General features: G+C 38.8%; 1 protein-coding gene across 37 annotated transcripts in view; it reads right to left on the reverse strand.

The window, feature by feature from the left end:
* Window positions 1-12,581: 12,581 nt before the first annotated feature.
* The window catches only part of NRXN1 (neurexin 1), a 673,398-nt gene continuing 669,950 nt past the window's right edge, over window positions 12,582-16,029 (reverse strand). For 22 of the 37 annotated variants that reach the window (XM_038133384.1, XM_038133377.1, XM_038133373.1 and 19 more), the window contains one exon: window positions 15,668-15,975. In XM_038133384.1, coding sequence (XP_037989312.1) covers window positions 15,668-15,975 — 308 coding nt within the window. Of the gene's footprint in view, window positions 15,976-16,029 lie in introns of all 37 variants that reach the window. The other 15 variants (XM_038133405.1, XM_038133404.1, XM_038133376.1 and 12 more) reach the window with 1 other exon arrangement.

A 16,029-nucleotide genomic window follows, 5' to 3' on the forward strand; every position in this document is an offset into this window, starting at 1 on the left:
GGACCCTGCCTCTGTCCATACACTAAAAGATGAAGCATATTGAGCAAAAAGATGAAGTCATACAAGCTAAAATCAGGGAATAAAACAAACAGAAAGACCATCCACAGATTTCTTTTATTGTACTCAAACGGTTGCCTCAGTGAAAGATTTCTATACTAAACTGACTTATGAGCTGTGATCTCAGTCTTTTGGATTTTTTTTTTTTTATGTGTTAGTGAATTGTACTTTCATGTGGGAAACTTGTGCAGCAGCCTGTTCTTGCTGGTAAAAGTGGTAAGACTCCCACAGGTTTCATTCAAAGGTTCAGGCTGTTAATGATGACTCAATCAATCAATCAGTCAAGAGACGAGAAGCTGCAGAGAGAACTGGAGCCAAAATTGGTTTCTAAATTCTGTGAGCTCATTTGTTCACCGACTGAATCAGATACACTCTCTGGAGTAGTAAGGAAAGAGGCAAATCTCTAGGAGTCTTTGGGTAGATACTTTTGGGGAGCACCATCACTAAGTGATTTCACTGCAGTTAGTTCCTGTATGTCAAAAGTTTCAGGAGAGCAGGGAGCAACAGGGTGGTGCTGGCTAGGCACTGGGACACGAGCAGATGCAGGAGGGATACCAGGACAGGAGAGGTCAAGGTGGCCAGGGCATCACAGGAGATGATTCTGGTTTTTGGGGATCCAGAAATGGCCAATGAGCCTGAAATGGCCGGTCACGGTAGGGGTGGTGAGAGACACAAGTATGAGCTGCCTTAGAAAGATGATCTGGTGCTCTACAGCAGAGTGAAATCAAAGCTAGATCTGTGTGGTCTGCATTTAGGAGGGGAGACCTAAGACCTTTCTCCTCCAGGAAGTACTGTGAGAATTCACTTATGCCATTTGGCATTTAATGGCTGGAAATTTAAAGGATGTTACTAATAATCTTATGCTACCAGTAAATGCTGGATAACACTTATCTTCACAGTCTATTACTGAAAGGGTTGTAGAAAATTATATCTCTCATCTTTCTCAGAAAAGAACTATTTGCAACTGTCAAGCTTTTGATTTTTTGGTTTCTTTTTTAAGCCAAGACCTTGAAAATTAGCTTATAGACTAATTACATTGAAGCACCTCATAAAGTTTGAGGAAGAAATGCACAATAAATGTTTATTTACCCTGCAACTGTATGTTTCACTAGATCTGTTCCATTTTCTTTCTTTAAGAGATAAGGAGTAATAGATAATGTGAAGACACAAATGAGGTATTTATAGCACAGAAAAACACAAGGTTGCTCTATAATGCAGGCATGCTTAGACCCAAGTGAAATAAACCCTAAATAATGAAAGGTGCACTTAAACCAGATACAGTTAAAACAGTATTTTAATAAATGGAGCAAGGTATAACTGACACAAACATATCTACATTGTTTTGTGTCTGCAGGTTTCCAGTTATGCAGAACAGCTTGTAGTCTTTAATATTTCAAGCTCAGAAGGGAAGAAGATTTAAAAAAGGGAGGAAAAGAGGAGAATACAAAAAGCTATGCAGCAGTCTGTATGCTACTGGGTCTTGTCTCTGCTTTTTTCCTCAATCTCTAACATTCTAAATCTTCAAGATCGGAATGTTTAATCCAGATGTTGCCATAATCAGATGAATATCAGTTCAGTGCACCCCAGTGATGCTGCTCAATGAATGAAATTATATTTGTTTTGATCAAGGCCTTATGAACTTCCCAGTTTAAATAAATCTTGGTATTACAGGCTCTGTGAGTGCTCACAGTTCCCATGCACAAGAAATAGACAAATAGACTTGCCATTTTGCTGTCTCTCTACTGTCCAGAACACTGGCTGTTGTTCTGTACATAAGATCATTAGCTGGGGAAGATTTATGGAATTGAGATTAAGCCTCAGGAAATTTGCATGTGATGCCCAGCTCTGCAAAAGGCTTTTTTTTTCAACCAGAACACAATAACACAGTGTGGACACCTTTTCTGGGCTCTGGAATCTTTTTCCATAGCTGGTGAATGGTTTCTTTCAGCCCTGACAGCAGCACCTCCAACCTCAGTCAGTACCAGGAGCTCTCTAATGAAGCACAGTTGAAGAGCAGGAGGATCAGCAAGAGGCCAAGAACCTGGGAATGAGGGGGAGACACCAGAAGCCGTGCAGAGAGAGGCTCTAGGACCTCCATCAAATCAGTGCCCTCCAGTGAAGCACACTCTGGTCACACAGGGTGACAAAGGAACGGGGGATATTCACAGGACTAGCATTTCATGAAAGGAATGCCCCTTTGATGAATGCATCTTCAGAAAGAAGCCTTTGTGCCTCACATAAAATAGGAGAAAATGTATTTTTCTACTTGAGCTTGGGTTATGTATTAATAATGGAAGACTTTCCAGATGGAAAATGATGAATAAATGCAAAGTCTTGCCACAATTTAAGTAAGGCTTTTTAATTCAAAGAAAGCAAAAAAAAAACCCCTGTAATGTGAGCCGTCTAGACTCTCAAGAGGAAGTGGAGAGCATTTATGTTTTTTTGTCACAAATATCTAAAATGATTTATGCATTACACTCTGAAAGGGCTTATTTTTATCAGATAACTATAGAATTATCTAGATTTGACTTTTATCATGGAGATAGTTAAATATACAGTGAATTTCCGTGAAGAGAATCCTATTCTACTTTCCAAGAATCACTGTCTTTATCTCCATATTTTTAAGGACCTTAAATTATGGAAAGGTTTAACTTGGTCAGTCCTTTGACACCTAAATTAAAGCTGGAGGTATTCAACACCTAAATATTCATTTGAATAACATGTAACAGTTTGAAAGAACTAGAAAAACAGGGTTGAACTGGGATAATGCAGAGATCAGCCTCTTTCTGTTTTTCTGTTTCTCCTAAGAACATAAAGAATTGACCAGTTTGTTTCAGTTTGGCAAGAGTCAGTAATTCAATAACATGCCATATAATGATGAATATGCCAGAGTCAGAAATCAATGACAGAGAGTGTAAAACTTCAAAAAGTTGGTGAATTATTTAGGTGTCTCTCTTAACTGAGCATTTTTTCCCAGTAGCCAAGTGTGTTTGGAGAGCTGGCTATTTTTTTTTTATCAGCCTGCATTTATTTCTCTATCTGCTTCAAAGTCCAGTTAGCTGCAGCTAGGGGCACAGGCAGGAGATTTAACATAGATGAGTCAGAAAGGCTTAACAAGTTACCACCAATCTCCTCAGCTGACACCATTCTCCATCACAGGTTGGGTTTTTTTCCCCTTCAAAGTCAAGGCAAAATGCATGTGCCTCAACCTCATTCATTATTGCTTAAGCTCAGACACAGAGGTCTTGAGGCAATCTCCAAGCACAGCCACATGCAGATACAGTGGCTCAGTTAATACATAATAGCCTTGAAGAACTTCTGGAATTCAATCCTATGGCCCTCCTTCAACACAGAATGCCATTGTTCTTCAGTGATTTAGCTCTTCATAGCCACTCTGCTGGCTTTCATCTTGCCTTTCATGAGACAAAACCAATGTGAACTGTCACTGACAGCAGTATTGTTCTGGGGTATGCTCCTTTCTCACCCTGTACAGAAGAAGGCAGAAGAGAAGAAGCCCCAATATCAGTAATTGGAGCTAAATTAGATACAGTTACACTGGCATAATGCTTTGTGCTCGTTATTTTATCCCTCATTTCTTCCTAACCTCTCTTGCTACAAGCAACTTTTGCCCAGTCTAAGCAGCTTTTCTGCTAGCAAATGTGTTGGCACAATTTTTAAAGTATTTCTGCATCACAGACACTAGCATGGACTAGGTACTAGTAAATAGAACTTACAATCAGCCTTCCTAAAGAGCTCAGATCATAATGGCTCATGTTCCTGGGTGTTTTTGAAAGCTGGACTGCATTAAGGTGTCTATATGGGCTCAGAGTTTGAAGCAATTCTAATATTTATTGTGAAGGTGCTTTAGCAAGAATAGAGATCCTGTGTCTCTCATGGAGGAAGAGGAATGAAGGGCAAGGAGGAAAAAGGAAGGTGAGATTGCCCTCTTTCCCTATGTGTCTGTTACATATATCCTCTAAGGAGGTGGAGAACAAAGCAGAGCACTCTGATTTGGCAGGAAGCAGCTGATCCAAGATGAGGCAGTTTACATTATCTCTTATTTGGAATTTCTGTCCTTCCCTCAGACATATCCCTTTCTGCTACTGTAGAACAGTTACCTGCTCAGAGATCTGCCTCAGTCCCTGAACAAGAGATGGAACAAGCCTTTATGAAACAGTGCAAAACAAAACCAGGAGGACTGATTTAATTTCTCCCACCTGTTTTGACTTGAGGGTCTGTAAAGCACTGCAGAAGATTCTTTGCAAAATAAGGTGCTTTCCTATATTGTATTTATCCTGTTAACCTTTTAATCCCACCAACTTTACATTCAGCAGATTTATTGCCACCATTTTGGTTGTGATCTTGCAAAAGGACCCAGTTCATCTATAACTTGGTCCTGTCAGTGCTGTCTGTTGCTGTAGTAACACAGTAGTGCTGTACACCTTCAGGAATCAGTGCTGCAGAACTGCTGACTTTTCTAATAAGGAAAAAAAAAAAAGGAAGATAAAATGCCCTTTGATTACATCTATCATTCTTTGTGTTGCAGTCCTGTAACAATGGAACTTTAATGTTCCCTCTAAAGTAAAAAGGAAAAAAAGAGAAAACAGGACTTTCTCCATTGTGTGAGGTTGAAGGAAGATCTCAACTTTAAATCCCTGTGACATGGACATATACTGCTGGGCACAGTTTCATGGTGGTACAGTCACAAAAAATTGTAATGAAGTCTACAGAGTTATGCTGACATAAAATCCTCTGAGCAAGGCTGGAATCAAGCATTTAACTTCTGTAAAGTTACATTGGCTGTTATTCCTGTGGGCTAACCTAAAGACATATTCTGGCCCACTCAGAAAAAGTAGCTCTCTACTTCTGCAGTGGCCCTGATATTTGGTGGTGGATAAAAAACCTTTGCTTGTAGCAGGAGCCTCATTAACCAAGAACTTCTTCCTTTCATTCCTGCTTTCGTTTCCCACTGCATACTCTGGGAAACTGGATAATCAAGAAGATATCTATTCCTGAACAGGGCAAATTCAAACATAAATTTTCACTTGCAGCTTAAGTATTTGCTGCAGTGTGGTTTTCTGCCTCCTTTGTCCCACTGAACACACCAGCAGGGTTACAATTGTACTTGCATGCACAAGTTGTGTCTGTGCCTGGACAAACACATGCTAGTACAGGCAGCAAGATCAGACTGAGCAGTAGATGCTGCAGAAATTATAATTCCTCTCCACACTTATCCTTACATGGGTGTAGGTATATTAGGAAAATTAATGCTCTCTAAACGTACTCAATAACAGCAATATGCTGGTGAATAAAATTCAATAGACAATTATTGAATTTTATCTAGGCTAAAAAGCTTAGAAGAAGTGACTCTCCCTTACAGTAACATTTCGTGTGTTGCAAATACTGTTATTTTAATGAAAGCCTTGGGCTTTGCAGTCTGAGTCATGTATTTGGAGTACTTGAAATGGACACCACTGTAGCAACAGAAAAAATGACTAGACAGTATTAATGGGCTCCTTGTTGGCTTTGCTTTTTTATGGACCTTTTGTGTAAATTTTCCCAGATTACTTTAAAATTCCAATTAGAATGATTTACCATCCTAATGCTCAATCATTTGAAACCTGTTTACATCATATAAGAGACTGAAAGATGATTATGATTTACCCCAAAATTGATTATCATTTGATTTTACTTTCCCAGCATGAGGAAAAAAATCAAAGCAAAAAAGCCCAAAAAGCCAAACATATGGAAAAAGCACATGCAGTGACATTAGCAATTCTCTGATTCCAGAAATTCCTGGTGGATGACAGTGGGAGTACTCAGGAAATGTGGTTGTACAGTGAAGGAGCTCCAGCTGACAGTGTTCAATACACATCTGAAAGAAGTGAATGAATCAGATTCAAGTGGAACCCTGGGATTACCCTGTAGAGGAGACTGAACACACCCCATAAAAATGAAATTGCTGGAGCTTTGCCATTGCTTCTAGAGGTGCTGTGTCTTTCTCCTTGTTGCAGAAACCAGAGCTGTGAGAAAAGCTGGGCCGTCCCTAGACTGCCTTAGCCCCTTGCCTAGCAGTCAGACCATACATAGCATTGCAGAGTTTTTTAAAAACAATTTTGAAAACCAAAGTGTCGTGTTTGTACAGTCCCCATTTTGTTAATCTGCATTATTTATGGCTGCAACTTCAGGACTTTCACATCTCACCAATCTGGTTTTAGGGTGTTTGGATTGGCTTTTCTTTATTCAAGGTTCAGGATGTTTGTTCAGGTATGTAGCCTGCCACTCAATCTGCTCTCTGTAGCAATTTCTAATATACTGATTTATTTTAGGTGCTATGGACTTCCCAGAGAGAAGAAAAAGAAAAATCCCTCCTCCCACTGAAATGAATGGGAATTTTGCCTCAAAGTATGCATTAGTGCCAGGTTCTGCTTTTGAGCCTGGGACTTTGCTAGTGTGCAGCAGTGTCTGTGCAAAAGGTCCCAGAGATTAGTAATCACTGAAAGTTTTCAGTGGGGAACAGAACAGCATAAGATGCAAAGATGTGCTCACATTCAAGTCTGGCAAAGCTGTCCCCCAGAAATGCACCAGATTATTGCCACAACTTTCCTCACAAGCACTGAAACCTTCACCCAGGATATGTGGTAACTGCCACCAAGAATTAGATGAACAACAGTTCCAGTTTATTTTTGAAGTCTCTAAAATTTTAAATTGGCTTAGATGATAGCAAAGTCTCAATATGTCTAAAAACTATAAATTCGTATTCCTGTTGCTGAATTGGACTCTTAAATTAAACTGAACTGTTTCTGAAAAAAACCCCTTATGTTAACAGAGAATTTTTCTTTCTATAATTATCAACTTTTGGCAAAACTTAACTATAAAAATAGACTTCTCAAGATGCTTTTTAGAACTTAGGCAAAACTTATAAGCAGCTACTTACACACAAATGTGGTCATTTACAAGAACTTAGATTTGACAATCTTCTAGCATCAGTCTATATTGTCAGTCTTTGATGCCTAACACTTAGAAATCTAAAAGAATTAATGATGACTATTCAGAATACTTGTATAAAATGTTCATAATAATATGCAGTGTGCCAGGGGGAAGTGTAATCATTCTGTAGTTAAAAGCAGCAATGAAGTCTCAATCTTAATGGAAATGGCAGCTTTCCTGTCTGCAGCAGTAACAAGAAAAAACCTCAAAATGTAGCCCAATCTCTTGTGGTTTCCCATGATATTTTTAACACTGACTAAACTGGGAAAAATATTGCAATTAATTCCCATACAGGAATGAATTTATTTTGGTGAGAACTGTGTTAGAGAAGACTTTCAAAACTTTGTTTAAAAGCAGACTTGTCTTGAAAAATCTGGATGTAGAGTTTCCAAGAGACTGGATTTGTCCAGTGCTCCTGCTCCAGTTCCTCCTCTGAGCAGTGGCTGAATCCATTTCTGCCCCAGCTCTTTCTCCCAGTTCATCCCCTCCAGCAGCTCCAGGTTTGCTTCCACAATATTTCTCCAAGTTACAATTGCATAATTGCTGATCTCAGTGTTGGTGACATGGCTCCCTCAGACAGTGGCTGTCTGGCTCCCCCACCTAAAAATACTTCCATATTTATCTCAACCTATTCAAAGGAAACAAGCCTTTTAAACCGTGATTTCTTTAGGTTTGAAGAAAAGAGTTGAGGGGATGCTATTTAGCAGTGTGGTGGTTAAAGAGGAAGATGGGGCCCAGAATTAAAGACACTGGGTCTTGTGAAAATACAGAGGAGGCCTTTATGTCTAACAGCAATTGTCATTTGGAGCTGGGTGCTAAAAATACCCTACATTTCTTTTCTTGTAGTGACTTGTTACAAGCACACTGGAATATATCAATGCCCAAAGGATGTTTTCAATACCAAAGTTTTATTTAAGATCAGGTGTACAGTTCTGAAACAACTCAGCTGTTCCCACTCCCTACAATTAATTTCACAGAGCACTCTGCACGAAGGACTAGACACTTTGCAGATTAAATTAAATGCATTAATTAAACAAAAAAAAATAAACAAACCTAACCACTAACTGGCACTCAGTCTGTGTGGCCAGACTACAACTGGTTCTAAGAAAATCCTGAAATATAACATGGACATCAAAAATAACACAGCATCAGATACCATGACCAACAAATTCACTCTTACTGGGCTGTGCTTGCTACTGCAGATGTACTCTAACCTATGAGTCAAATCCAGCAACCCATACTTAGACAATGCTCTTAAAATAGATGAGACACTGCTGTAGGTGATGACTGTTATACTTGTACTATCAACATTTTGAAAGACTTCCCTAAAAAGAGCCTGAAGACAGGTATAAATGAGCTTCCAAACAAATTTAGCCTTAAGGAAAACTGAGCACAAACTTGCCTTTCCCAAGCACCATCCAGCAACACACCAAGATTTAAATTAATTACCTGAATTTCCGCTGCTTGAAATATGGAGATTTCCTGGCAACCATGAGATGAAGCCTGCTTGGATTTTGGGGTTTTTTTCCTTAATTTCTCTCATTGGATGATATTCTTTTCCTGCTCCCTGGACCTGCCCATAAATCAAATATAAGTCACTAAATATCCATCTCTGTATTGGTTGCAATTGGTAGCAATCCTGAATCTAAAGGAAAATCTTTGTACAACTAGCTCACATGTAGAGTGAAGGGTCTGGTAACTACAGTGAGCTCTGTGCTTGCTAACAGGACAACCCTTCTGCCAGGTGGGCTGTTGTAACAAATGTGCTCCCTCTCCAGGTGTAATCAGTGAGGATTTAAACCACCTGAAAGGCTGATTAGAAGACAGTGGCAGATGGGGTAAGATTTCCCAGGGGTGTGTGTCTGCATTATCTCTTCTGCTGAAACTTGTCTCTGTCCCTATGGTTTAATAAAGTCTGTTGCTGGATCTCATCCTGAGTCAATTTTCCAGTCCAAACCTTTGAGACCTGGTGTCCTAGAAAGTCAGGGATCTCATATGGATGTGGGGTGAGTTTAATGCCTGTGGGAGGCTTTCTCTGCCTGGCCTCCTTCCCCAGGCACAGGAGGCCTGAGCTTCTTCTCTCTGGTGTGAAGCACAGGCAGGCAAAGTGCTAAAGGAACACTGAAGTAACTCCTAATGAAATTCCTGAACTCTCTATGCCACCACCTTTTTGAGAAACTTTTTTTTTTTTTTCCTTTGAGGCATTTGGTTACTAAGAAAAACCTGTGCCTTCTCTAGCTTTGTCAAGCCACGAGCCCTGGGGCAAGTTCCCCAAGCAGTCCTGGTTGTGAGACCCTCATGGCTGAATTCCCCCCCTTTCTGTAGCCACACCAGCCCAGTGACTGCAGCTCTCACATCCTGCCCTCCTCACACCTGCCCATCCTGAGGGGGTCCCGAGGCCAAGGCAATCCTGAACAGAGTGGAGGTTTCTCCCCTGGACCTGAAGCCATGGTTTCTCTCTTTGAGATGATGCTGGCTGTAGTGGGACACGTTTTGGGAGCCAAACTCAGTGTGTTTCATACAGCAAGCTGCTGTACTATTCCTAGAAAATGTATCTCAATTTCAAAGGGAAAAGGGAGGCTTTCTGGAAACAGCTGATCAGCTGTTGTGCAGCAGGTGGTTGTGTGAAGCCTGCCCAGCTCCTCAGCTTGGAGGACACCTGAACAGCAATCTGGCTGCTGGTCCTGGAAAAGCCAATGCAGCCCCACAGCCTGTGCCTCTGTTCCATCAGCTGCATCCCAAACTGTGACTATAAGAGAAGTATTTTACTGTTTATCATCCAAGAAATGCTTACTGGCTTGTAGTTGGATTCACTCATAAGAGTCCAGCTAGTGTGCCAACAGTTATTTTTAGCTGCCCAAATTCCATTTCCCTGTGTTATTTGCTGCAAACAGACTGACACATTCCCATTTTGATAGCCTTACTGTTGGTCCCTGAGTTTGCTGACAAACGAGCTCATGCCTTTATTGTTTACCAAAAGGATGTTTTTGAGGATTACTGACCTGGATTTCTAAATCTCTCAAGTGTATGCCAGCATGAAATTACTGTTCTTAAAGGCAATTTACTCACTGAAAATCCCACATCCCTTGAAATAACTCTACCCCTCATGTCAACTTTTTTCTTCTTTAAAAAAACCCTCAGTTTTTTAAAGATTGTCTACCACAGTCAAGTCCAAGTGGAGGAGCAACGTCATATGGAAATCTGTTTGTTCTGAACACAGTGGTTTAAAGCTTCCTCGTGAGGGGAAGCAGAGGGGTGGCACCTGATCTCTTCTCTCTGCTGACCAGAGAAGTTATCCAAGGGAATGACCTGCAGCTGTGTCAGAGGAGGTGTAGGTTGCATATCAGGAAAAAGGTTTTTCACCCAGAGGGTGGTTGGGCACTGGAACAGGCTCCTCAGGGCAGTGGTCACAGCTCCAAGCCTCACAGATTTCAAGAAACATTTGCACAACAATCTCAGGCACTTGGTGTGACTCTTGGGGTGCCCTGTGCAGGGCTGGGAGCTGGACTTGATGGTCCTGATGGGCCCCTTCCAACTCAGCTTATTCTATGATTCTGTGAAATTAGGATATTTGTGTGGCAGTGAGTGACTTAGAAAGAAAAAGCAAGGGGCCAGACTCTCTTGTACAGGAGTTAGAGTTGGTGGCTGAAGTCTGTCAAAGACCTTCAGTAGGAAGGAAACTCCAAAGTAAGTGGGTAAAGGACTGGTTGAGTTCTGGCCCTGTGTCTGACAAAACTGAGTTCATCTGTATCTTTTCTGGAATTTCTTTCTGGAATGTCTTCTTAAAAGCTTAACCTGTGGGGGATGCTTCTGGTTTCATGAAGAGTAGTGACCGACCAAATCAGTTGCAGTCCATCCAGATGAATCAGAGGCTGGCAGGCAAGCAGTTTTATCATTCCCAAGCATTTATCAGTTTATAAATGGAATAAAATGCAGAATGGATTTCTCTTTATCCCTACTCCCATGAGAGCCAGAAACATTTTAACACTGAAATACTTACAGACTTTAAAAAAAGTGGAGGCTTTAAAATAAACTGAATTTTATTTGGAATTTTATTCCAAATAAAATTATACTGACAAGAGTGCCTGACCCAGCAAAATAGTTCTAAGCACCTCTGAAGAGGCCTGTACTGAACTTAAAAGCAAATTTCTATAATCAAAATGAAAATCAGATCCAGAACCCCAATTTAAAACTGTTTCATTGAACTATAAAGAAGTCACACAGGAGGAATTAGCAAACACAGTTGCCATTTACAGCCTATGTGAGCTTTATTTCCCTTATTCTAAGTCACATTTGGGGGCATTGTTTAGTTTTTTCTCTTTTTTCATCATCTTGTAAAGGCTTTTTAGCTGCTTGACCACAGTGATAATTGATGATGGAGGCCACCACTTACTGGCAAGATAATGGTAAATGATGCAGGTAGTGAGAGGCCATTAGGATTTCAGTAAAAGGGAGCACACAATATAAATGTAAAAAAAAAAAAATGGAACAAATACGTTGTAGACTTTAAAATAATTAAATGTGAGTTGGTTTTGGTTTTGATTGGGGGTTTTCTTGATAGTAGTAGTAGTAGTGGAACAAAAATCACTATGGTTATAGCTCCTTCAAATGTGCATAAAGCATTTTCCTAAATGGAATATTCAGTATTTATTTAAGTACACTCACAAGACCTAATGTCAGTATAAAGCAGTTTAGAATTTTCAAAGTGTTTTATACCACTGGAAGATAGTGACTGTTTTTCTCCAGATATTCCTGAGCTTAAATTATCTAAAATACTTCAGTCTATATGTAATTAAGTAGATGAATAAATCTCACTGAAGTCTAAAAGCTGCTGATGTGATTTAAGATGATACAAAATTAAATTCTATTTGGAGCTTAGATCCAAAAGCTTAGCTCTATCCCCATTCAGCAGTACATTTAGGCAAGTTTAGACACTTGCTTAAATCAATAGGATTAGATGTTTGCTTGAAGTTGCCCATGAATTTAAATGCCATGCTAAGTAGGAAAGCACTTATGTAATGGATTAGCTTCAGTTGAAATTTTGTAATTATTATCTAGAAATGTTTTTAAGGACCAGAAATATATTCATTTTCCCATTAATTTTTAAATCATCTTCAAGACAAGAGAAAATGTTTTCACTTTTAACAAATGTTTTAACTTTTCATCCCATTATTTTACCCTTCTCCACCTTATTTCCAGTACAGAAACCAAAAAGTGGCGAAAAGGAGAATTGCTTTTTCATGCAGATGGGGAAGAGAACAGCAACTTTTAATTTTTTGATTAAAAAAATACTAGAAAATTTCAAATTAAGCAAGTCTGTGCAAAACCAATTCATTGATGTCATTAAGACTTTTTTAAGTGGGCCAGTTGAACATAAGACTTGAAGGTTTTCACTCAAGTGTATAAAGAACTCTGAGGTCACTTTCTCCTGACATGAATGTCTGTAACTTCATACCAATTTACCAATTTTTTTTCACAGCCTCAGGATGAACAGGTACTCACAATCTAAGAGCAAGACAAGAAACAAGCCAGCATTTGTATTAAGAAACATTTTTATTAACAAAACAGTAAATTCCACTTGCTTAGCATTTCCAATAATGAATAAATTGGCCTTGCAACAAATAAAAAAATTGTAAATATCTATCACAGAAAGCACTATAAGGTTAGGGGCATTGGGCCTCTCTTTGATGTCTTAGGGTTGAAAGTTTCACACGTTATTTAGTGTTTTGTTAAAAAAGGCAACACAATACAGTCATAGAAATGAAGCCATCTCAGTCAAACAAATTAGGTTATTATAGAGAAAGGATCCAATTTTATGTTAGGTAGTTGGTTTATGTCTGTTTGTTGTTGCTGCTGCTTTTAAACAAAAAAAGAATTTTAAATCCACTTGCTGGCATTTCTGATACATCCATAATTTTTTTGTTAAATTATGAAATTAAAGAGGAAAAAGGAGAACCTTCAGAAACAGTGTTAAAATTGTGTTTTCTTATTTTAATAGTAGCAGATCTTTTTTTTTTTTTTTCCTTGATGTGTGGATTTAGTTAAAGATTGATCTACCAAACTGCCTGGAAGTTGGCCTGACAACGCTATTTCATTAATGCAATCAATACCAAGCAGAAAAGACCATTTCATCTCACCCAAATCATATTCTGTCATTCCCAGTCTCCTGTCAACAGATTATTCTTGTTCTTCTAGGTATCTTCAAGCACTGAAATCTGAACACCACCAGGCTTTCAACTTCTTTCCCCCCTCCAGCTGAAGTCTCTTGCTTCCAGCAATGACCTCCAGTCACCTTTGCCCCTGCCATTCCCTGAGTACAGCTGTCTTGTAAAGGTGGGAGAAATGATGAGTGCCACAGGTGAACAACAATCTAAGAAATGAACATCAGATGGATTTTGTGGTTTTTGTGAGGTTTTTTTCCTTCATTTTTGCGTAAATGCTAATAAAAATAAAAAGTCATTTCACAAATGCAACATGTCACACCTTGATGTGGTTGGCAAACTTCAAGAGAGGTGTTTCCATGTCAGCTACATGTATTTTTAAAGTGCTCTGACTCCCAGATAGATAGCTGTACCAGTTCCCAACTTTATTTCATCAGCTACAGTGAGTAACACACAACCAAATGTTTTGTGTCTGCTGTTTAAAGCTAATTTTAAATTTCTCCTTCCTGTCTGTAAAGTGTGAATATCTATATCCTTCCCAGGAGGCCTTCTGATGATTTGGTTGATTTCTATTGAACTACCCTCTTTCTGTCTAATGCATTCCCTTTGAACTTCTGTGTAAATAAAATGTTATGCTATGATTTATTGCTGTGAAACTAATGAAATATTACTAGAAAAAAAAATCCAAACTTAATGTGTAAATTACAGCATTACATTTCATGTGTTTAACTAAAATGCATTAATGTTTTATATATGCAAGATAAGCTGTGTCACTTTAAAACATAATGAAATTATATCTGTCTGGTTATGACGTCTTGCAATACTACACAATCAACTTAGCTAAAAATACTTTTTGTTATGTCAAAATGCCCACCATTGAAAAATACTATCGTGCACTTCAAGAGTATTTCCTTTTTGGAGAAAGGGATAAATTCTGCAATAGAATCAGCCTGGATAATTACAATGGGTATTTTTAGATCTTTTACCACCCAGTGCTGTAGTAGCTGTTCTTCATATGAATGCCAGATAAACACTATATGATACTTCCTAAGATTCTCAAGAAACTCATCATTCTCATAATTTCTAAGAACAAGGTTTCTGTAAGGCAAACCGTGCTCTCCAATAGTGAAGCTTTGACTGGAAGCCAAAGGCCAGTTTAAGTCACTAAATATTTAGCTAATTAATGAATGTATATTTCTAGGAAAATTGGCCATTCTGATCAACTTCATTGATGCATATCAGGAGCAAGAGATGGGGATAGGAGGGAGAAGACAAATTACAGTAGAGATATATTTTTGCTTTCTAGTCCACTTCTTTCATACAAACTACTGAAACTTAATTGCAACATAATAGAGCTGTACAGGTAAGAAAAAAATTAGCTGACTCTTATATACATTCATACACATCCCCCTTTGAATAACCACTACACTGTAAATTAAAAATCAAAAAAAAAGAGGGGAAAAAGTCTGGGACAATTTATAATGGCTGCAAAAAAACTGAAGAATGTCTGTTGCTCCAGATGTCATAAAACTCTCTATACCTAGCAACACTTATAACATTGAGTTTACCAAAAATGGCTGAAGAGCAGATATAGTTTGCATTTTCTATACAACAGGCTATAAAACATCACTTATCACAGTCCAGAAAGCACATATAGATGTGTTTTTATATAAACATATGTAATAACATATTAAGCGTGCATGAAAATTTCCCAATGATTGCATCTATGCCCTCTTGTTTTTCTTTTTTTTTTCTTTTTATTTTTTTATATTTTTGTGGAAATGTGCCTTATATTCCAGATTTTTGTTTTTGTTTTTGAAAATAAGGCCTCCATACTATTTTCCTCACAACCAGAAAGGGGCTTTTTGAAAGTATTTCTACATAAGTCTTCAGAAAAGCCAGCACTTTGTTTCAAAATGCAAGTTTCCAATCACTGCTTCACTGCACCAGACGGCAAACTCTTTATGTTTGCTTGTTGAGTCACCATATATAATGACAGTCTTCTCTGACAATAAGACTAACTTACTTCTCAAGAAAGCGCTAGCACTTTGGCTAAATCCAGAATCATAGGTAGCTTCTTTTTTCTTTTTTTTTTCCTGTTTTGTTTTTTTTAATTTGATTTTTTTTTCATATTGTGCCTCGATGTTGTAGTAATACTCCTTGCTTTATGAGTGCGTGGTGTCATCATTGTCTTTCAGAAACGTTCCAGCAACATAAAGACAGGCAGAGTAAATGAAAACACTGTGGATGTTAGGGAATTTATCAGCTCCTGTTTCTGAAAAACAAGAGCATGAAATGCTTGTTTTTAAAAACAGTCTTTCCTTTCTGATTGCATTCCCTGTCTTTTCTGTTTGTTTGTTTTTGAATGTGCTTCATAAAAAGTAAAGTAAATAAGTTTGTATTATGTCTCAGATAAAATGAAGACTATTTCTATACAAGCGTTCTTTTAGATGTTGAGATCAGACATAGTACTCCTTATCCTTATTTTTCTTGTTTTTGTTGGAACTTTTAGCGCTGTTGGGCTGTTTCTCCTTGATCACAGCCCCGTTGGATTGTGCTGAGTTACTGATGTAGTTTCGACTCTCATCCACGTGGTAGGACCCTTCGTCTCGATTCCTGTACTTGTACATGGCATACAGGAGGATGAGGATGCACAGCGCCGCGGCCGCCACGATCCCAACCACCATGCCCGTCGTGCTGCTGGATTCACGGATCACCTCGGACGAGCCGGGGTACTCCCTTCCTCCTCCTGCCCTGGTGGGGTTTGCTGTGGGTAGATAATGAAAGAAAGGAGAGGTTATCCTTGAGTTTGCACATCGAG

Source organism: Motacilla alba, chromosome 3 (genome assembly GCF_015832195.1).
Source record: "Motacilla alba alba isolate MOTALB_02 chromosome 3, Motacilla_alba_V1.0_pri, whole genome shotgun sequence".
In the NCBI taxonomy this organism is placed as follows: domain Eukaryota; kingdom Metazoa; phylum Chordata; class Aves; order Passeriformes; family Motacillidae; genus Motacilla; species Motacilla alba.